The following is a 24,696-nucleotide window of genomic DNA, read 5'->3' as shown; positions in this document are numbered from 1 at the left end:
ATTGTTATTATGTATTTAGCAAAGTAAATCAACAATTAGCTTTATTCGTTATACAATCGGAATTTATAGTGGTTTTTTTTTGCACTGGTTCTTGGAAAACAGGGCGCCATCTATTTCATAAATGGCTTTCAGATCGACGTTATCTGCTCTTTCAATTTTGAGCCGGAAATGGTCTCTAAGTTCGACTTAGTTATAACGAATCTAGTCAAATTTTCTTTGTAGCTGCCCGAACAATCCGTAGAAACGATGATTCTTGAACAGTGAAACCTAGAAACTTTCAGAGAAAGCTTGGATCTCGAATTAATGGGTTCAGTTCTCTGATGACTCTTGAAATTTCGTTTTCCTGATAATTTCAAAGTCACTTATTTGATTCAAGGAGACTATCAAGAAAATCTCAATATATCAGTGATATATCCGGTCAAATTTTCAATTTTCCTTGTGAATTTCAAACAAAAATTTCGAGCTTAATGCAAAATTTTATTTTGATCATTTAATCAGATCTATAGAACACACACAGAATACTAGTATTAAAAAAAGACTTGAAATTTACCGTAGAGAAGTATAATAACAATTTCAGGCTTTCTCCAAAAAATTTCTTCCTAAACCAATATTTCGAAAAAACAGGTTGTCCCAAGATGTCAATATGTCTCAAAATATCAATGAAAAAACTGAAAAAATAGAAATATTTTTTCATCAGACTTATTATCAATAACCTAAATGTTAACCGTCTTCGCATTTTCAAAGTGAAATAATTTGAAAATATTCGAAAGAAAAACCATCATAGGTTAATTCAAATATCGTGTCCAAAATTGTACAAGATATTTGACGTTGAAGTTGTACAAAATATTTGACCCCTAACTTTGTTTCTCAGACTATAACCATATTTTCCAATGATTGGATTCTTGAATGATTCTGCTCTAATGTTCAATAATTTGTGAGTTATTTGAGATTTTTTCAAAATTTTATGTTATAGGTACGTAGATCAAATTTTTTTATTTCGTTTCGAAATAATTCACTCACTGGAATCTCCTTTCCTTCCTCATCAACTTCTCTTCTTCTCAATTCTATGGTCACAGAATATTCTTATTGAAAAGATTTGATGAATTTGATTCTACTCGTAAAACAAATGAATGAAAAAAATCTCGAATAACTTATTGGATTCAGGCTCTCAATTATTTGGGAATACTTAATTTTTTTCTACGCAGAATCCAATAAATAAACAAAATGAGTTTCTAATATGAAAATCAAAAGTTATGATCGAATTTTATGCATAATGATAATTCAAAACCTTCTGATGATATTTCATGAATCCAAAAGTTGAACAACATTTCCGTATTCTTCTCGTTCAAAAATGTGAAGACAATTCACCTTCAGGATATTAACAATAAGTCTAATGAATAAAATGTCCACTACTCAGATTTTCATTTCTTCCAGATATCTTCTTTTATATTTTGTGATCTGTTCGAAATAAGGCATGGATTGAAACATGAAGTCTTTCAGAATTGAATACTTATCATATCAGAGAAGAAGAAATTAAAAAAAAATCCATGAAATATATAAATTCGATTCTTGAAGGCTCAAAATGAAATATAGTATGCAGGGATCATACCTACTCTACTTTACTATGTAAATAAAAATCATGGAACTGAAAATATAATTACGGCGAGAGACATCCATTAAAATAATTCCGATATTTACCTTCAATTGTTCTGAGCTTATGACATTTTAAAAATTTCATTCTTGATTCACAATAACCAACCTTTCGAACGACTGACAGAATATTTAAATAATTATTCATTAAGATATTTCATGTAGATTTCAAGTCAGTGTTCGATTGTAATTTGCACAAAAGAAAAATTGATTTAAAAAAATTAATTTATGACTGAATTAGGCCGACTCCAATCTATCTTAAATAATTCAAAAATTCGCTACAGAAATCATTCAGCATTTTTTCATGAAATTTTTCTCAGGATGTTGAAATACCTGAAATATCTGCTCTGAGCTCAACCATATACATCGTGGATTGAACTGTGTTAATTAAGCTTCAATATAAATGCACCACTGATCAAAACAAATGAACAATCAATTCCTATAAAAAATTAACTAATACCTGCGCGTTTGGTCAGTATTGATAGAAATATATATATATATATAATGATAATTGAGGGTCTATCTTAAGATAAATTCTTCTTTTTCTGATATACAAGGGGCGGAGTCAGTGCATTTGATGCAATTTTACTATTAATTGTGAGCAAAAATTTCAATATACTCTAGCAGAGGTTGAAAGAATTCAAGGTTGATACCTACTTGAGATTAAAAAGTACTGCAAAATAATTTTAGTTGGCGAAAAATCTTCAAGTGTTTTTATTTATGGTGACTGTTGTTGTAGGTAAGATATCAATAATTTGAATTGATTTTCTCACTATTCCATTGGTATGGTATTTCTAGTATTTATATTAAGCTTTTAGACGATGTCAAGTGTTTAAAGAATAGCTGTTAAAAAAAGAAACATACGAAATGAAGGACCTGCTATTCATAATATATAAGGGTTTTTCTGGTTTGAAAAAAATATATATAAATAATGATTTTAATGTCTGTGTGTTGATATATTGAATTAATTTCATGACTATCAATATATGCTGTTACTTTCGAAACAGAAGGGATTCATCACAATAATCTTCTCTTTGGAAATAACAAAAATGAAATAATACAGATTCAATTTTAGGTAGTCCATTTATTACTTCAGATATGCTATAGAATTGATTTATAAGTATACTTTAATTTTTTAATTTTCTTCCCAACTAGTGATTTTCAGTTCCTTCCACTCAAATTGTCAATATTAAAAAACCTGATTGATGATATTGAATACTGTTGGTAACTGGTTATATAGTTAGCCAACTAGTAACTTTGTGTAACATCGTTTTGTCAGGTGTTTTTTTGTTATTTGGAATCTTTTCAGAGACTAATTGTCTGAACTTCAACTATTGCACTTCAAGAAAACAAACCTTAATTATCATTATCGTTAATATCCAAGGTGAAAGTTCATTAATTTTTTCGACGTTTTCATGATTGAATGAAAAACTAGATGCCAACTTTTCTCGGACACATCATACATGTATCTATCAAGCTCTATCATAATTTTTTTTCACATGACAAATTCGATATTATAGAAATGACCTTATTTCATGACTCGTTCACATGTTTTTCATTATATAATTGAGGTAGGTTGTATATTAGAACTGCAACAATGTGAATAACATTGTTAACACTTTATTTGTACTATATTAGAAACCTGTAAGAAATAGGAAAGAACATTTTTCAGGGACAAGTTTCCATAAATCAGAATAGTTTGACTTTTAAAACCAATTGAATACAGTTTGAAAACGATTAGACGTTTATTTCAATGTAATATGGATGAAGTTTTCGAAATCTTGTGATGGAAAAACAGAAGTTCTGAATTTCGGGATAATATATATTTTAAATCTTTACTCACACAATAAATATGTTACAATAACCAAAATCGGTATACTCGTAGATCACAAAAACACACTATGTTAACCATACAGCACAGTAAGAAGATTATGTACCACAATCGAACAAGCACAATGGTGAACTGAAAACAAAAAACGAAAAAAGTGCTTCCAATCCTATTAAAAACAATAAACGGTATCGATTGTTAAACAGATAAGCTGGATAGCTTACCTGATTGCATATTTTCGAAGGGATTATCTAAAACTAAACATGTAATGGATTTGTGATAGAACAATTTCCAATGAATTTGAATACTATTTCTCATAATTTCAAGGAGATGAATATTTCAAGATTAAATGGAATTGATTTGACTAGAAAATAAAATACGAGTGGTACGACAACCTTCTGCCACTTCATATTATTTAATTGTTTTTCAACAACACTTGAATGTCATTATTTTTTGAGCACTCGTTCTTTGAACCGACCTCTCAATATTTTTCGTCAGCTTGTCTATACATTTTTGATATTGAATTCATTATGAATTTAAGATGTCTACATTTCTTCAATATTGAGTCATATATGCAATAAGAAGAGCAAGTCAGTAATTTTTGAGCGCTTGTTCAAATTCGTACTCATGTAATTTCTTTTCTGAATTTGGAATAAATATTTCTGTTGAGTATATGAATATGAAAAGACAAATCTGAATTTCCTGTTCTGTTATATTCCATTCAAGCATAGAATAACCAAGTGATGTGAAACTTCCAGCACATTGCCAATTATCACCTTTTTATTGGAACAATTTTCTCTAGGAATGGGGAAAACATGCAAATAAGGAAAACCTGTTTCAAAGTTCCAATTGAAAGGACTGATCCTGAAACCAAATTTGTTCGTTTCTTATGAAATCAACCATTTTAACAAATCAACAAATTTTTTCCAAAGTTGCCGAGCCTAACGAATTTTTGGGACAATCTACCGATTTAAAGCCTGATCTATCCTATCGTTATCTAAAAAAATTAAGCGATAAACCAAAGGTAACTAAGTTAATAATCTGAGAATTGAAGGCTTCAAGAATCTTTAGAGACCTGAAGAGATTCCCCGAATTCTTGGAGTTGAAGTTGGTTTGAAGTCTAGTTTGCTGGATTCAGGAGGGGCTTTAGTTTAAAGGTGTATTGATGTAGGTAGGGATTTCCCTTACTTGAAGTTCTCCTAAAATAGTATTTTTGAATACTTGTTTTTTCCCGTGTGAAAAATGAATATCGGAATTGGGAAGCATTTCATCGATAAACGAGAGATGATAGAACCTGATTGATTTTGTCTTCAATATGATATTTTTTGTATATGGACTGGCTCGCCTTCAGAGTCATTTTTAAAATTGATAAATTATTCTTTTAGTTCCATTCAGTTCATTTTGGAGACAGAAGAGAAAAAAAAGTATTTGAATTTCTCGGATATTCTATTGAAAATAATGAATAAATCTTGAATTTGAAATATTTAGAACACCCACTTTCTCTATATTCTGATCCATGCTAGTAGTTCATCAATATGTCAGCATTTCACATCCTAGTACATAGACTGATTTAAATTTCATTGTCAGGAATTAACTTTGAAAACTAAGTTCACATCCTAAAAGTATTAGCTAAGAACAGCGGCTACTTTCTTGACATTATAAACAAATTAATATTCAAAAAACCACATAAGTTATTGTTCACTTAGTCTATACACCTCAATTTGAAAATCAAATGAAAAAATGTGTGTACATCAATTATATTCAATCTCTTAGTGATAAACTTTATGAAAGAATTAGACAAAATTATATTGATGTTATATGGAGGTAGGCATAAAAAAAATTCAAGATCAATGTTTTTTACTTGTAAGAATAGACTGAATATGTCACAGTTGAGTGGTGTTTATAAGCTGTTTTGTGATTAATGTGCTGCATTTCATATAGGTCGAACCAGTCGATCTCTCGGAAGAACGTAAAAGATCGATTCTTCAAAATAAATCGACAACATTGGTATTTTCAACCACTGAATCACTTCCAATAATTTCATAGATTTTTATAAAAGAAAATTACACAAAGGTGACCAAGGTAAACGTTTCGATTCCTTGGAGTTTTTGGACATATAAGGCCGATCGGTCTAGTCCCCGGTGCTACTATTAAATCCATATGATTTTTAGTTAGTACTAAGATGGATAGAATCCCTGGGACCGTATTCTCGACAAGTGATCTTTCAAAACGTATACGTTCATTCAGTGTAATTAGCACTGAAAGAACGTATACGTTTTGAAAGATCACTTGTCGAGAATACGGTCCCTGGTGTGTTTTCTGATTCGATTATGTTCCAGACTTTTTGAGAGACCCACCTGTTGCTTTGGTGTGCTGCTTCAACGGAGTTCTGTAAGGTGGCTCTCTTCAAAATTTTTCGAATTCCCGCTATTTGCCTGGTGCCGTTTAAAAAGGAAATACTGATTTTAGACACTGCAAACATTCACAATAAATTACAATTCAGTTCATATCGAATTTTTAATCAAATGAATGGAATATAATGACAGACCATAGAATATAAAATATTATTGTTCTATACTCAAAGTTCACGATAAGAGCGCAGAAATAGGGGGATACTGGGGGTAATTACACGGTGTTCCTAAATTGGAGATACAAATGAAAATGACAGATTTCCGGATCATTTTAGGAAAAAAGTCCTATATCATGAGTCCCCAAACATTTTGTTTTGAGATACATGTGTTAAAGTTTAAATTTTTTCTCGTATAACCTTCACAAGATACTTAATTTGAATTGGCCATAGATATTCCAGTATTTCCAGTTTAAAGTTTTCACCATGTGATTTGAATTTCGAATGCAAATCTACAGGGTGATATTTTTTCTGGAAGGATGCCTCCTTCCTTCCTCCAAAACTATATTTTGGTGAATGGTTGTTACTTTAGAAAAATGTAGAAAAAAACTCTGGTCCAGTACTACACTTTTTGGTTTGTTATAGTTTTGTCGTATAAGCTATCGATTTCGAGAAAAAATCTCTAGTAATCTTCAGGAAAATCCAAATTATTATACAGATCCAGCTAGTAAGCTCTAATTAATGAATATATTATAAGTTTTGGTATTTATTTACCCAGTCTGTAGCGAAGATTAATAAATATTTGATAAACTGATATAAGCATCACAAAAAAGTACGACACACTAGAAACAACCTGTATATTGAAAGCAAAGCGTTTGTAAACTCATATTCATGAAACTTTTTTTCTCAAAATTTTCCAAGTAATTTCTCATTTTCCTTCGTAACTCTAATTTGGGAACACCCTGTATAAGGAAAGAACAAACCAAATTAGTTATGAAAACAATTATTTCGAGTAATTTGGTTCAAACTTCTTTGGTTCTTTTTCTGGCATTACAGATATGAGTTGAAGTTGTCGCCAGAATTTTTTTTCGATTATCCCCCCCAAGAAAAAAAGATCTACTCCCTTGATTAACGAAAGTCGAGAATTGAGAGAAATGTCAAATGTAAACGATGTATGCGCCATCTGAAACAGACCGCGATCCCTTGAAATCAAGTAGGTATAAATTTGAAAAAAATCTCCCGTTTTGTCTGAAAGTTTTACAGGTATAAGTAGACGCACCAGGTTTTCTATGCATCTTAGTTAGTACCAACCTTCAAACGATACGTGTCAAAATTTGACAGCAGTCCGACCATTAGTTTGTGAGATATTGCGTTATGATTGTAGCTACTTTCGTAATTTGAAAAAAGATAAAAAAAAAGTATTTTTTGTGCTGATAAAATATTGCTTTTTTGAAGGGAAAAAATACAGTTGAAGCAAAATCTTGGCTTGATGAAAAGTTTCCGGGGTCTGGACCAGAAAAACTAACCATCATTGATTAGTTTGCTAAGTTTAAACGTGGTGAAATGAGCACTGAAGACGGCAAACGCAGTGGACGCGCAAAAGAGGCTGTCACCGACGAAATGATCAAAAAATTTCACAAAATTATTTTGAATGACCATAAAGTGAAGTTGATCGAGATAGCAGACATTGTGCAGATATCATCTGAAGGTGTGCATCATATCATTCTCGAATATTTGTACATGAAAAACAACGATTATTATATAGCGTTATTGGATCGTTTGAAGGATGAAATCGTTAGAAACGGCTCCATTGGAAGAAAAAAAAGGGCTGTTTCATTAAGTCGTGTCACAAATCAATGGAAACAATGGAAACAATGGCAAAATTGCATGAATTGGGCTTCGAATTGCTTCTGCATACACCGTATTCGCCTGATCTGGCCCCAATGACTTTTTCCTGTTCTCAGACCTGAAAAGAATGCTCGCTGAAAAGAAATTTAGCGCCAATGAAGAAATAACTGCCGAAATTGAGGCCTATTTTGAAGCGAAAGACAAATCGTACTACAAAAGTAGTATCGAAAAGTTGGATGATCGCTATAATCGCGGTATCGCCCTCGAAGAAAACTATGTTGAATAATAATATCGAATTTTGCCAAAAAAATGTGTTTTACTATGGTAGACCGGGGACTTTTCAGTTGGCCTGTTATCTTCAGCTCAAACACAAAATCTTCCAATTGTAAATGATCAATTAGATTTCCGCCTGTCTCTGGTTTCAATATCTTACCTAGTAATTCATATGTACCTGTGTATTTAATTTATATTATACGAAATATGCATGCCAAGAGCAAATTTTATTTAAATTTTTATTGAAATTGTGAAACGTATAGTCATGTGTTTTATTCCTTTTATCAATATTGAAATTCTGTTCCATCAATGATTCTCCCATTAATTCCATTTTATTCCTTCCTGTTCCTTCCACGATTCTGAGTATAAGTTAGGAGAAATAACAAGTGTAAAGAGGGGTCAGAATTCCACCAGAGAACAAATTCATATATGTCAAGTAGGTATTTTTCTCTCATTCACCTCGACAGGACAATAAACATCGGATTCTCTTATCGTAACCACATGACAATTTATGATTCATTATACACTTTGAGAACTGAAGTGGAAGCATAACGGTAATTCATATTCAAGTGGAGTCACGAGATTATCTAGTTCAGACTATTTTAGGGAAATTATATGTTCGCTTTTGAATACAATTGATGATTTGTAGAGTATTAGATTAACGATCGAGGGAATGACACTGAGAATCGCATATTTTGCAGTGAAGGAGATATAAAGATTGTTGACAACACGAAATAACTTGGGTCTTTTGATAGCTTCCGCTCAGAATGGAAATGAAATTTCTTCAACTTGAAAATTTGAAATCATAATTCTAAGGTATGCACTTGATCCTTGATTCGAAGTTACTTTCTGACCTGATCTTGAAGAATTTTGCTAGACATTCTGTACCGCTCATAGATTTGTCTCGAATGGTGTTCCACATGGCCCTATTGTTGGTCACATTATTTTCCTACATTATATTGATGAGAATTCCAAGGCTTGTTAGTTCATCGGAACGTATCGGTTGTCCCAAATTCGTCGTCAAAGTTTGACGAAGAAAAATCAGCAATATAAGAAGAAACTATAAAGCGCCTACAAACATCTATTCAGGAACAACTTCGACCAAAATATCTCCAAAACGCATTCTGGTTACCTACGTTTTGACTGGTGTGCAAAATTCAAATTGTACCTTATGACCATCCTGAGAGTTTGCTGAAGAAATGCTGAAAATGATCATAGTCGAAACGCGGTGAGCCAGCGGAAACGGTGGCCATGCTAGGATTGATGGCTAGGAATGTTTTGCTGTGTGTTTGGTAGCATTGACAGGGAGTTATCTACTATGAGTCCCCTACGGCACAACTGTTAACTCGGATCTATACTGTCAACACTTGGATCGTCTGAAGGAAGCAATCGCTCAGAAGCGGACAGCTTTAGCCAATGGGAGAAAAATTGTGTTCCATTGGGACAATTCCAGATCGATAGTGACATCGATTGTTACTCGCCAGAATCTCCGGGAGCTTGGTTGCAAGGTTCTTATGCATCCTCCTTATAGTTCGGACATGGCACCAAGTTATTGACATCTGCTCTTGTCCATGGCGAACAATTTTGCTGGTGAAAATTTCGTATTGACAGAGGCTTGTGAAAATCGACTGTCTAATTTTTTTTCTAAAAGGAATTAAGGCCTCTCTCATAGGAGAGAGGCATGATGACCTTCAAAATGGCAACAAGTTATCGAACAGAACGGCGCATATCTGACTCAAATTAGATCATTCTAACTAAGGTAATTAAAGCCTTGTTTTTCAGTTAAAATTAATGGATTTTTTTACTACATCTTATCCTTATATGTAGGAAAAAGCTCGAAATAAAATATCATTGGATAAAATGGTAGATGTAGATTAAAGGAGAGTTTCCTCACACCATCTCCTTTTGGTCTACTGTGCCCCCCCTCCCCCCATCAGAACTGTTCTCGCCATTAGTCGTCGTAGTCTAGAGCTCGCCCTCTAGTTCTAAAGGAATTGTTTTAAAGAGGTTACTACTTCACTTCCACAAATCTCTTGTCCAAAGCATTTTTTGCATTGGCTAGCGATCTGGTGGAACCTTTTAGGTTTTGATCGTTCTAAATTCGATATTTTGGTACTGCGAGATCTGATAAAAATCAGGAACTTAGTTAGAATAATATGTCAAAGTCATAAATAATTTACTTCTTTACGACGGATATGCAAAATGAGATTTTCTTTTCAAGAAAGATAAAGAATAAGTTATTCTAATAAGATTTGATCTCAAAATGTTTGATTCACATTACTTGATATAGGTACTCAGAAGAATTACAGCTCATGTGTTATGCATTTTGAATATATTTAATTAGTTCCCAAATAAAATTCCACACCATTCAAGGGGTTTATACCACGTGACTTTCTAGTGATCTGTCAAAGTTCAACTACTCTTGTCTCCTCAGCGTTTTTGAGATCTCACCACTTTTCAGGTTGAGTAAAGCAATCTCAGTCGTTCCCTCATTTTTCGACTTTTCTAACACATGCAAGAATTCGAAATACGTTTTAACGTCTTCATTTTTAATTTTAGGAAAAACGCATTTTCAGCCTTCGTCAAGACGTTGTTAATAATATTGTTATATCAAAATCCATGAAAAACGAATGTTTGTTGGGAGAGTTATTTCATGCATATATTTATTCTTCAAAAAAAATCATCTAATCCTTTTTTATCTATTCCAAAAAAATGTATAAAAAATAACTTTCCGCTACGACGAACTTTTTGAAAAGAATAATAGTGGAAACCTCATATAAATCGATGGTCTCTAGCGTAAAATAAAGCGTACTAATTTTTGAACTGATCACTGAAACGGTATAGATCCGTCTTAACTGGGAGCTTGTTGTTGAAATTATTAACTGTATATGATCGATTACACTTAGAGCAAGATGGACTTTTTCACTGAATTGTTTTCCATTACTCACATCAATTCCTATGGAAGATAAGTGAATATAACCCCATTTTTCAGATTCAAATTGTTTCTCTTACTATTTCTTAATGAAAATAAATGCATTCATCATTATTTTACTTTGGGGCAAGCTTATGATATGCAAAATGTAATCTACTATAAATTCAACTCCAGTATTCGTGTACTATCAAAATTCTTTCAAATGAGTAGAATCATAGAACTTCAATATTCACATTGATTGAGATTTGTGTTATATCCGCATAGAAAGGGAAGGAGAGCAGAAAAGGATTTCATTTGATCATAGAAATCTTTGTGGTTGAATTTTAAAGTACAACTTCAAGACTCACCTCGTATATAATAAAATAAAATGAAAAGTAGATCTTATCGTGTATACATGATTGCCTGGAAAGCTTACTCCACTTGAAGACTCAAGTGATCTCATGTCCTCAGCACATCAAGCTTCCTATATGCTTCACGAGTTGTTATTCGAAAATTTTTTGAGGTACTTTCCTATATTCCTATTTCTTTCATGAAAGAGGCCCTCTTTTACTTGAAATATGAACTAAATGCTGCCCGCCCTAGCTCCGCGCTAGTGGTGTAACTTCTTCTTTGTAATTTTTTTTCTATGATCACCCAATTTCGGAAAACCTGGACAACTATGTATTCGATAATTTATTCTCGCAATTAACACAATTACGTGTTCTTCAATGCTTTTGCATTATATTTATCAATAATTCTGATGATAAAATGAGAAAGAATCATTTTCGTTTCAATTCAATAATGATGCATAGAAAATCTCGTGTGTCTACTTATACCTATAAAATTTTCAGACAAAACGGGAGATTTTTCAGATTTATACCTACTTGATTTCGAGAGATCGCGTCTGTTTCAGATGGCGCATACAGCGTCTATATTTGACATTTCTCGCGATTCTTAACTCTCGTGATCTTTGAGTGTAGAATAATAATATTTTATATTGTATGCTGTTGTACTTTGAATAGACCGATAGACTTCTGTAATTATATTCCATTCATTTTTTTTTTAAATCCGATATGAACCCAATTGAAATAAATGAAAGTTTTACAGTGTCTAAAATGAAATACAGTCATTTATAAAACGGCGCCAGACAGAGAGCGGAAATTCCAACAACCAAAGCAACCGGTGGAATATCTCAAAAAGTCTGAAACAAAATCGAATCAGTGTAGCTAACTATCTATAGATCAATTTCAATATTGAGCCAATTGTCAAAGATTTTTGAGAAGATTGTTTACCATCGTATGAGCCAATTTCTCATGAAATATTTTATCTTATCGAATCAACAACATGGTTTCAGGATTGGTAGATCGACCCTGACTGCTTGTACAGATTTTTTGGAGTTTGTTTATGACGGCTTGAATGCGGGTACCTACGCATGTGACAGGTGTCTGTTTTGACCTTCCCCGTGCCTCCAGCACACATTTTTAGTGGATAAACTTTATAAGATGGGTTTCAGAGGTATATTTCTTGAGTGGATTCGGAGCTACCTCTCTGATCGCTCCATCTTCTTCTTCTTCTTCTACATATTTTAAGCCTGTGGCTTGTATTTTCCAACTATTATGCCTCCTGTGAGATCGAAGTCCATGAGTCTCTCCAGCGTTTTGGTGGTCTCCCTAACGGTCTGCGTGTTCCCGGTGTTCCGTCTCTCACAATCTTCGCAATTCTTCCATCGCTCCATATTCGTACAAAACGACGACTGTGTGTCCAAGCAATATTTCAATAAATTAGGTGTCCCCCAGGGTTCAGTCCTTGGACCACTACTTTTTATATTGTTCGTCAACGACTTGCCAGAGCGTCTTGTTGAGTGTATAACAATTTTGTTTGCGGATGATACTTCATTGGCTGTAAAAGCTGATAGTTTGGAAGAATTAAGGGCAAAGTGTGAGATACTCATTCAGATTTTTGATGACTGGTGTTGGAAAAATTTCCTCATTGCTAATGCGAATAAAACTAAGGTCATTAAAGTTGGTATTCGTGATTCAGGTTCAATTGTGCCATTTAATCTTAGCACACAAGGTAGTGGTCTGGAGTCTGTTGAATGCATCAGACTTCTTGGACTGCACGTTGACAAACATTTGGGGTGGCACTTTCATATCGACCATCTATGTAAGGTTGAATCAGTCTTTTTATGCCATAAATATTGAACAGTCTTATGCATGTGAAATCTAAACTGTTCAGGTTGATGAAATGTTCTGACTTTCATCACTATCAGACTCGACATGATGGTATTTTATGCATACCACGACACAATACTAGTAAATATGGAAGATATCCCACTTTTGCCGGTATTCAATTGTTCAATCATTTACCTAGAGGATTGAAATCGTTAGATGATAAAACATTTAAAAATAAGATCAAGTTAATATTAATTGAAAAATGCTTTTATAGTACTGAGGATTTTTTCTCAGATTCTTTCAGTTAGTTGTTTATTTTGTAATTTTTATTTTTCATACTGTTTGAATAAATTTATTTTAAATTTTATAATGATTCTTTTTTTACTTTGTAATTATTCTTATGTTGACATGTCTCATACATTATAGTATGTCTTGGAGGATTAATAAAGATTGAATTTAATTGAATTGAATCGAATTGAATATACACACCAGGGATTCTATGCATCTTAAATTCAATCATCTACTTTCTGTCAGACAACCCAAAATACACCCTTCGATTTGTCAAATTATACTCTATGATTCTTCGTCCCATCAGAGGAAAAAGAAAAGCCTTTTTTGTCCCGTACGTTTTTTTCGGAAATAATTTGATTCATAAAACTTCTCATGACAGTAATGAGATTACAACAAAAAAAGCATTATCCAATTCGGTGTAGTCGTTTGAACATGATGCCCTTACATAAAATCAATAGATCATCTTTTATATGTATAGATTAAATGAAACGTCTTCTTATAAAGATGAAGTATATTTGGTTATTCTGAATACAAATCATCATACATAACAACAAAGAAAAAAGGAACTGAATATTTCCTGATCTGCTTTACGTGGAGTAGGCCTCGTTTGAAAATTCCTGTGTGAATCAAATGAACCAATAAAATCCATAAAAATGATCTGCTCTACAAGGCTTCCGAAAAATTTCATCATTTTGAACGGTATCCCAAACAGATGGTAAATTGTGCTAAACATTCTTTTGACAATACGGTATAATAAATTTTTACACAATTACTTCAGAAAAATATGTTACAATTAACAGCTATAAACATTCAAAAAAAAGACGATAGATTGTCCATATTGAAAAATTCAATAATATTAAACAATGAACTGAATAACAACTTCATTTAATTTTTGATCTGGTCTTTGATTTCGATAACAATATTATGTTGACATACTTCTGATGGGTGAATTTTCACATTTAAGTGTACCGTATTCTATACATTTGATTTGAGTATGCTCTGTTTGTATAACTCAAGTCATGTGACTTAAATCAATTCCTTTAGAGGAACACACTAAAATTAACAATTCCAGCATTTTAGGAGGGTTTAAAATATATTCGGGTTTTTTATGCAGATAAGAGTGAGCGAAGTAAAGTATGTATGCATATATGGAACAATTATTAAAATATATGAAGAAAAAATTTATGCAAATATTTTAATTAGGTATGGATCAATTCCTTCAACCAAACTTCGTATTTTATAGGAGGCTCAATATTGGGACATTGAAAATCAGAAAGAACTACTACTACCATAAAGGGAAGGCAGAAAGGAACACTCAAGACCTTATTTTAATTTTTTGTACTGAATTTGTGTGAAACGATATAAGTTTTAAAATTGCATTTTAATTGAGGTTAGAAAGAAAAAAATCTTTAATATTCTATAATGCAGCCCACTTAATCTACGACTTGAGTTGGTTTAAAATGAATTTATATTATATGTTAGTAAAAAAATTATGGTAATTAAAAAATGATGTGTAAATTTTCTGAAATGTAGCAAAATCCACTAAGTATTTCTTTTTGCACTTCACCACAAAAAAATTGATAAATGAACAGGATGTAACAAAATGAAGGGTTGAAGAAATAAGAATCTTTTCATAACAAAATATTAACATTATCACTAGGACAATGCAATTCATTATTATCAGTTGATCTCATTTACTTTATTCGTTTTTCGATAAGAACAAATGTGATTTAGATTCGAAAAGGGTTGTGAAAATCTTCAATTATTTTCTTCCTATAAATTACACTTACATTTCCAATAATAATATGCAAAAAGTCTTTTTTAAAGTAATTTTCAAATTGAGAAATTTTTCGAGCACTAAATGAAGTGAGTCAACTCAAAATTCATACAATTTGGATGGGACGGTACTCTAAAATGCAAAATCATGGTGTGGTGGAGAGGCACTCATTCGCCTTCCAAAAATCACCCTTTTGGTTTTCAGTCACAATGGAGCAGTGGTCGGTGGAGGAACGCGTGTTTACATAAGATAGGTTAGAAACAGTAAAATGATATAAAATGCTTTCAGTCCAGGTCATATGAAGGTAAGTAAAGCTGCTGAATTGAAAGTGAAAATGATTATTGATTGTGAATTAGCAAGAAAAAAAAGCAACACAAAGTATTACTCAAGAATAAGATCATGTTTTACCCTTATATAGATTCAAAATAATCTCTCATTCTTTTTTGGAAGATTTAAGATTTTAATGGTTCATCGGTTTTTTTCTCAGTACTTATTTGGGATGCCAAACCAACCAACCTTTCCATACAATACTACGCTCACAAATCTGAATAAAGTCGAAAACAATTAACAATGCTTCACTCCAGAGAGTATCCAGGATTACAAAAATATCAGTTAAAAATTGTTCAACTCTTTAAAACCATTTTCTGACGAAAATGAAACTGGAAAAACAGTCAGATATGATATCAAATCTGCCATTTTCGATAAACTTCAATTTAACTATATATTACATCCACTTCCGTTTGGCGGAACCATCAGACCGAGATCTCCTGTATTTGGACGCGCTTCTTCATAGTCCCTGGCGTGGTTGGCGCACCGTGAGGTCTTAGGATACCGGTCTGATTGCACACAGTAACAGTCTTAGGGGGCGAATGCTTGTCTTCGCCATTTTCGAGATCGTCAGGATCGGTGGTTTGGGACGCCACACAAGTGTTGGACACTGTCGTGATGTCTGGAGGCTGACAGGAAGTCGACTGCGAGGAGATGACGACTTCCGGTGGACGTTTGATGGGGGAGGAGTTGAACTGTTGCAAAGGCAGCTCAGTCATTTGGACGTCGGCGAAGATCTTTTTCTCGCAGCTGTAGTCGTCTATGTAGCTATGTAGCGATTTACAGCTATTGCCTCTTGTCAGGTAGGGGCTCTTGGTGCATTCGTAGGCTGACATATGACGGGTGTCGTAGTTTTTACCGTACATGTCCACAGATGAACTGCAGCCTGTAAAATTATTGAATTATTGTTGGTTACTAGTGATTTACAGTTAAACAGAAAAAAAAACCTCAACATCGATTAAATCATTCAATGCTCTATCAGACCGGGACGTTCAACCATATACCAAATACAACAAGTTATGCCAAATTCTTGGATTTTCAGAAAAAGTTGTATCAAATGTAGGATCCAGTTATTGTTCCCTGTAAATAATTGAGATGGTCAACAGGATGCTTGGAGACCTATTAGTTTCTTCAAGTGTCGAGGGCATGACAGTTTCAATTAATTTACAGGTAACGAATTGTTATTGTACATATAATGTAGAAAGGATGTGTAATTCTTCGAGGTGTCGAAGATATGTCATAGAGTTGTAAATCTTGAAGAGATTTACTGGGGGGTTGGGAAAGTTTGAGAACAAGACGGTTGTACCAGATGTGTTACATCTGTGTGTCAGGTACTAGTCCTTTGAGAATATTCGATTTCCAGGAATCCGTGAAGATCTTTGTGGGCGGTACGGCAAAATTCTTATTGGACTAGGGTATGGTACTTTCCCTAACGGTGTGGTCAAGCCGGAAGGAGGGAAGGATATTCAGAGTGGACGGGGTAAGTTGCGGTCAGGGGACGAAGTAAGTTCGAGTCGAGAGACAGTTCAAGGCAAGTCTAAGACGAGTCAAGTTCGTTCGGTCAACTTAAGACGTAAGACGAAAATACGGTTCGCGGACTAAATTAAGACGAGTCGCGAATGAGTTAGAGACGAGACGACCGAAAACTTGAAGTACGACGAAGACGTTTCGAGTAATTAAAACTAAAGTTAAAGACGAAATTCAGTACCGTAGTGAGAAACTTGTAATTAAGGCGTAATTAAGATCTTCTCAATACTGAGTTTGTACTGTATAAGTGTGACTTTGTAAATAGATGTAAATAATTCAAAAGAGTTTAATTATTACTTAAACCGAACAAAGTCGCGGAGGAAAAGACGAAAGGCCAGGTAATCGAATAATACCTCTAGACGATCGATTAACCAAGCCTACACAAATGTATCATTGACTTCAAACAGGTAGCTGACAGAGTAGGAAATGCAAAGATACAGCTATGGAGGAATTTGGCTTCTCCAAAAAGCTGGTCATTTTGATATGGATATGCATGGAAGGATCACGAGGCGATGGTTATTGTTGGAAAGCAATACTCAGAGATATTCAGAATAACCGATGGATTAAAGCAGGAATATGTAATTTCAACAAAATTATCCAAATAAGCTTTAAAATCAGAAGAGCAGAAATTGAAGCACTAATTTCAATTTCTAATAAGGAAGTCTAAATTGAATTTTGTTTTTTGCAGACTATATAGATGGTAGAAAAAAGAATGAGGTGAACTCTCAGAAGGTTTGAAAGGATATAAAACGATATTCATGCACAGAGGTTAGAATGTCTAAAATAGGAACAATATTCTACAGAATAACACTATCAGTGACTTTTGAAAGGGTATATTCGAGTTTCTTTGAGCACACAATCAGAAATCAAATGTGTCTAAAGCCTATTTCGACCTAATAAGATCAAAAGAACTCATAAGTCAAACCCAGATCAACATCTGTGACACGGTTATAAGACCAGTAGTGTTATATGGTGGTGAGACATAACAGTTGCAAACAAAGATCGAATAAGAAAGCAAAGTCCTTCTGAAAATCGTGCCTTTAATGGGGTGACAGGAAGTTGGGGGATAAAAACCAGCCAAGAGCGGAAATACCTTGCCTATACTTGTGACATAGTGAAGAAAATGAGTTCCAAACACTCAAATGAGACACATCAGAAAACTCTCAGATGGAAGAATATCAAGGCACATATGGTAGGTTGCACCAACAGATAAAGACCTCTGGACGACCTCAAGATAACCAAGCAAAAGAAATGAATGTTTTGGGCAATGATCATTGGATGGATATATCGAGAGACTGAGATGGATGGAGTGTTGTTGTAAAGTCAGCTCAACTCCACCCAAGGATGTTATGCCTTGAGTAGGTCAGTATTAAACAGTAAGGTTATAAAAAAACACATGAAAAACTCTTAGCTTAGCAAAATTAACAAAATTAATTACCAAAACCAATGTACTCTAGAGTAATATTAGTGCGGATGACGTTCAGGTTCAAATAAACCATGATTAGCTACGCAAAATGAAAAGAAATTCACATAAGAGTTTGCACTGTTTAATGATCCACGAACAAATATACAACCATTATTGAAGTTGTAAGTCAAATTGTTCAACATTACTATGAATTTGTCTGTTAGATAGATATGAGTTGAATGCCCTTCTTAGAAATCGAATCTAACATATGAATCTATCTAGAGGTTTCAAAGAAATTGTGTACTAATAATATAAAATTCAACCTGTTCTAGAACGTCATGAAATCCAGTGAGAATAGCAGTCCTCGACCCTCGTAATTATGCCAACTTTGTGATGTCATAATTGAATCGAGATTGGTCTTTTCATTTTATTGCAATGTTGAACCAACACCAAAGAGAATCATCAACAATTTAAATGAAAAGAATCTTCATAATTGAACGAAACAACGTTTCATCCAGAAAAATAAAAGTGTAGGCTTCCATCCATGCTTGTGACATAGTAAACCTTATTTATTCGAAATAAATCAAAAGTAGGTCCCACCTTTATCATTTGTTTCCATTGATCATTTGGAACCAACTTAAAATTTTCAAAAAAAGTTGATAACCCGAATAGGCCTTCATTTGACCATTCAGACTAATTTTGCACTTTTACAGTTTTCCTAAACATTGTTCTGTAATTGATCCTAATACAAAATAACTCAATAACAGAGCCCTGGGGTTCATAGTGAAATAGGTATGAACCTATTGAATTTTGAGTGTCCCAAATATTTTATTTCTTTGTCCCAAAACTGGAGTAATACATGTTATCAAACTATATAATATGTGTGATGAATTCAAAATTTCAAAATTGAAGGGAAAATTGTTAAAAATAAATAGAATTAGCTTTTTCAGTTTTGGTTGGTGGTAATTCTAAGGAGCAGTAATAATGAATAAATGATCTTTTTTTATTAAAATGAATATTTACATAAAAAAGGATAATATAAATGTACTTTGATGGATCAATTTCAGCTGTTTGGATCGGATAGTTTTCAACAAAAAAATTATATTTTCATCAACAGGATCTCCTCATGGTCAACTGCTGAATCGAAATGTTCGGAAAATTTTTTGAAAAATATGAGAGAAAACTCTTTATGTATCTCTTTCAGATTCCTCTCAATCATTAACGTAACAATAATAATAATTTCTTAAGTTATAGTAATAACAGCCTGAAAGAGTTAAATATGACGAATTCTATTAGAATGAGTTAAATCTCATTCTTTGAAGATATTTTCGATTTTGAATTCAGTGAAACAGTTTTTTCAGCTAGTCAGAGAATTTTTCTTCAAACTTTCATTCCGGAATGCAAAAGATATTATTGGCTCGTTCGAATGAATATCATTCAATACTAGTTATTACGAAATTAACCAGCTCCTTCGCCATTTTGCAACGCACGATTCAAAACTAATTCAAATTTACATTTCGAACGAATTATCATACCATGTAATAACCTCCAGCCCTCACACAAGTTATTATACTCATTCATGGAAACATAATCACCTCAGTTGTTTATGAGACCACTGGGGACTTACAAACACACACTGTTTCTAACTAATTCATATTCACACTTCTTCAATTTAATTATCCTATCAAAATCCCTAACAGTCAAACGAGATCATTCTTCCTTTCAATTGAATCATTCTGAAAATGAATAGGTACAATTCTCTACGAATTTAGTGGAAAACTACAAACAAGTTTACTCCACGACTGCCATAGAATAATACAGCTTTTCCTAATTAAAATTTGATCACATGTTAGTATTATCACTTGATATGGAATAATAATTCTGCATAACGTAGTTTCCTGCGCATTTCAACTGGCTTTCATTCCATGACTTGTTATGGATTGAATATTACAAAATTATTTCAATGATATAAAGAATGTGTGATAGGAATGTATAGTCCGAAACGTCTCATGTATTTTTGAATTACATAATTCAATATTTAGCGTTCATCAAACAAAAATTGATTCATCAAGCAAATCAGATCTCAAAAGAATCTACCTAAAATTAGTGAATCTGCTAATAAATTTGAGACTTTTTCAGATATCAAAGGATATAACGGGTGTTTTTTTTCGAGGTATATAACTTTAAATTGGCATTACTGTTCGAGATGGCGACCGATTTAATAGCTGTCAATCGATATATTCTCAATTTGGTTTGGCAATTCATCATGAATAGACTCACGCCTGAACAACGCTTGCAAATAGTGCAATTTTATTTCGAAAATAATGGTTCTGTGCGGAATACGTATCGCGCAATACGTCCATTTTATTTTGTTTAGCGATGAAGCGCACTTCTGGTTGAATGGCTACGTCAACAAACAAAACTGCCGCATTTGGAGTGAAGCTAATCCTCAAGTGTATGTCGAAACACCGTTACATCCAGAAAAACTGACTGTTTGGTGCGCTTTATGGGCTGGTGGAATCTTTGTACCGTACTTCTTCAAAAACGATGATGGCCAGAACGTTACAGTCAATGGTGATCGGTATAGAGCCATAATTACTAACTTTTTCATTCCTGAAACATGTCACACAGCTTGTGCCACAATCGATTTATTGAAAGACACGTTTGGTGACCGCCTAATTTCACGTTTGGACCTGTGAATTGGCCTCCAAGATCTTGTGATTTAACACCGCTAGACTGCTTTCTGTGGGGCTATGTAAAGTCATTGGTCTATGCGGATGAGCCACAATCCCTTGATCATTTGGAAGACAAGATTCGCCGTGTTAGTGCCCATATACGGCCACAAATGTTGGAAAAAGTCATCGAAAATTGGACGTCCAGATTGGACTACATCCGAGCCAGCCGTGGCGTTTATATTCCAGAAATCATATTTAAAATGTAATGCCACAAGATTATCTTGCGGATAAATAAAATTCATGTCAATCGAATAATCCATCGTTGTTTAATTGCAATTTGAAATTCTATAGCTCCAAAAAAATACCCTTCACATACATTTGAAAAAAGGCAAAGAAGACAGAATTTTTCTCAGAAAACGTGTTTCTGCTATATTATCATGATTCATCATTGAAATAGACATGAGAATACATCTTCTGAATACCTTTTAATAGAAAATTTTTCACCAAATATCTCCGCTTCAGTTTTCAATTTGAATCATTGTCTTGAACAACAAATATGTGTAGGTTTTGACGTTTGAGATATGTTTCTGATTTCCTATTTTTCCATAAAAATCAAACGTATTTATATATGATTAAGAAGCAAAATAGTTCATTTATTGATTACACAACCATTGATTCGTCAGGTGAGTATTTTAACTGGTAACTAACTCGGTTACTATAGTCACCTGATGAAGTCAAAATGTAATTTAACGAAACAATTATGTGAAATCAATAAGAATAAACAGAAATAAAATGTTTTACTTTTTTATCATATTACGATGAATTTCTGCCAAGTATAAACCGAAACAATCAAGAAATAAACGTATTCTGTTTCATTCAACAATCGTGGAGAAACTATAGTCTATTACTCTGCTAGGACGAAAATCCGATGCTCGGGATTCCTCAAGCTCGCCATCGGAATGATTCAATCACTTCAGATTTTCATTCTAACCTTGACACAAAATATACTGCAGGGACTCTTCATCCCCGAGAGGTGGCGTTGCTGGCTTCGCGTGACTCTCTAGCGAGGCATCGGTGGGTTCATAAAGAATCCCCGAATTGGTGCAGTCACCTCTCCACCATGGTGTGAGAAGGTGTCTTGGGCAGAGATCAGTGGATTGCTCAACTGAGTCCACCAACGATCTCGAAACACCGTAATCCTAATAGAGTGGGCGCACCTACGCTACTTGGCTCTACAGTGACTTTATCAACCACAGTGGCAACTTTTCATTCCAATTGAGCCTAAAAATGGCGACTGGGGACATGAAACCATAAAACTTAAGAATACAATTGACTGAACTGAAACACGTCAAAATCAAATTTATTGGGCATGATAGTATTTGATTGTATATAGAACGAATTGATTTAACTGAAGAATACTACAGTGACTAAAGAAAATGGGCCTTACATTTTGAATAAATCCCAAAAATCAGGTAAATGGACAATGTAAACAAAAAGCCGCCATATTTAGGCTCAGCCAATCAAAAACCACGCTTGTCGCCACTGTGGTTAATAATGTCAGTGTATTTAGCTCGAGAAAGCCTCGCCAAAATACTATCATCAAAATTATTCTATGGCATCTTTCTCCTACCTGCTTCCGCTTGTTCTTCCTTCTTCTTCTGTTCTTTCTTGCCCCTGTCTCTCTGGTGATAAATACCAGCGAAGATCAAAACATTCAACAACAACAGGAAACACCCGACGGCAATGGTGATCATTAGGGCTGTCGTGTACGATTGAAACTGACTAGATGCAATTTTTTTGAGCAGATGGTTATGCGTGTTCTTCGAAATGCTGGGCCCCGCTAGAGTGGAGTTGGGTGGACACTCGGTGGTCGTTGCCTGAACTGCAGTATCAGATTTCGGTGGTGAAGGCGTTGAAGACGTTGGATTTGGTGCAGCAGTACGGCTTGTCAATGCCGGTTCTGCTAAGGCATGTATGAATGATGGTTTCTGGTTGCTTTGAGCTCGGACAGATCCTGGAAAACATAATGGAATTTAATTCTGAAATTTTCATAAATGATGTAATTTAAACAGGGCGTTCCTGATGCTTTCACGTAACAACTTGTTAACAAAGTTATTTGACAGTTTTGGCTCCAGCCTAAGATGCATAGAAAACCTGGTGTATCCACTTATACCTATAAAATTTTCAGACAAAAGCGGAGATTTTTCAAATTTATACCTACTTGATTTCGAGGGATCGCGTCTGTTTTAGATGGCGCATTCATCGTTATAATTCAGCATGGATTTATTGAGGGAAAGAGTACCGAAACGACTGTTTTTGAACTTACTTGCAAGATTTTCGAATCACTTGAAAAAGGTGAGGTACCCATAGCTATGGTGCTCGACTTGGCCAAAGCATTTGATAGTGTAAATCATAAACTTTTACTCTACGAGTTGAGTATTTACGGCATACGGGACGAACAACTCAAACTAATTGAGAGCTACCTTCGGAATAGAAAACAAAAAGTCGGTGTGTCTGAAGGAAAACGTGATTACCTGTCTTCAGAGAGAATTATCGAGTTAGGCGTGCCGCAGGGCAGTATCTTGGGACCTTGCTTTTTGTTATATTCATCAATGACCTCCCTAACATATTTTTTTCTCATTCCATCAAGTCCTTGTTATTTGCGGATGATGCGAACATCATCATCTCGGCTTTGAACATTTTCAGTGGTATAAGAGAATTTAAGGATACTATGGATAGAGTAAATGAATGGTGTATTGAAAATCAGCTTGTGATTAATAATGATAAGACCCAATGTATTATTTTCAAGACTGAAAGAGCCAATCTTTACTACCCAGAGACCATAACCTACCGAAATACTGTAGTATCAATCAGCGAATGTGTTAAGTTTCTGGGAGTTCATATAGATAGTTTCATGAAATATCATAGCCATGTAGAAGAAGTTAATAAGGAATTAAAATCGGTCATTTTTGCATTAAGGATTCTTAGAGATCAAGTTGATGTTAATGTATTAAAAACGGTTTACTATGCCATGTTTCAGTTCTGCAGTTCTGGATCTCATCAGATTATGAGAACGCAAAAATCGGCCTAATATTCCGTCTAGGTGTCAGAGAATCAATCGTGGTAAGTTCAAGCAAAATAACATTTTGACTATCTTTGGATTATACATTTATAAGATCTGATGTTCATGCATAAACAGCAGCATTATTTCTGTAGTCATTTAAATGTTAATAACACTAGAAGAATACATCCATTTAATTTTCCGGTTCATTCTTTGTCTTCAACTGAAAACGCACCGGCATATATGGGAATTAAAATGTTTTTACAGTTTACCAGTGAACATTCAAAGGTTAACTATATGGTCATGGGTCTTTCGGGAAGTCTCTTTATTGTTTTCTTTTACTTTTACATATTGAGCCATACAATATTGAAGAATTTTATTGTTCAAGTAGGGATAATGAAGTCAATATTTGAATTTTTTTTGTGTTTTTCTTTTTTGGATGACCTGTTTTCCTTTCTACTTTGTATGTAGGGGAAATCAATAAAATATTGTTATTGTAATTGATTATTGTGAATCGATATTGTCGGTTCATTTCTGTATTCTTTTTTTGTTTTTTCATCTCATTTTGAGCTGTACCTTGGTTTTTATTGCTGGGTTAATTATTT

General features: G+C 33.8%; 1 protein-coding gene across 3 annotated transcripts in view; it reads right to left on the bottom strand.

The window, feature by feature from the left end:
- Positions 1-14,190: 14,190 nt before the first annotated feature.
- The window catches only part of LOC123677556 (neuroligin-1-like), a 536,762-nt gene continuing 526,256 nt past the window's right edge, over positions 14,191-24,696 (bottom strand). For all 3 annotated transcript variants that reach the window (XM_045614141.1, XM_045614140.1, XM_045614142.1), the window contains 2 exons: positions 22,661-23,044; positions 14,191-16,309 (listed from right to left, as the gene is read on the bottom strand). In XM_045614141.1, coding sequence (XP_045470097.1) covers positions 15,849-16,309; positions 22,661-23,044 — 845 coding nt within the window. In that variant the 3' untranslated portion in view covers positions 14,191-15,848. The remainder of the gene's footprint in view (positions 16,310-22,660; positions 23,045-24,696) is intronic.

Source organism: Harmonia axyridis, chromosome 4, assembly GCF_914767665.1.
Source record: "Harmonia axyridis chromosome 4, icHarAxyr1.1, whole genome shotgun sequence".
In the NCBI taxonomy this organism is placed as follows: Eukaryota; Metazoa; Arthropoda; class Insecta; order Coleoptera; family Coccinellidae; genus Harmonia; species Harmonia axyridis.
Note: the sequence above shows the minus strand (reverse complement) of the source record. Positions and strands in the feature narration are given on the sequence as shown.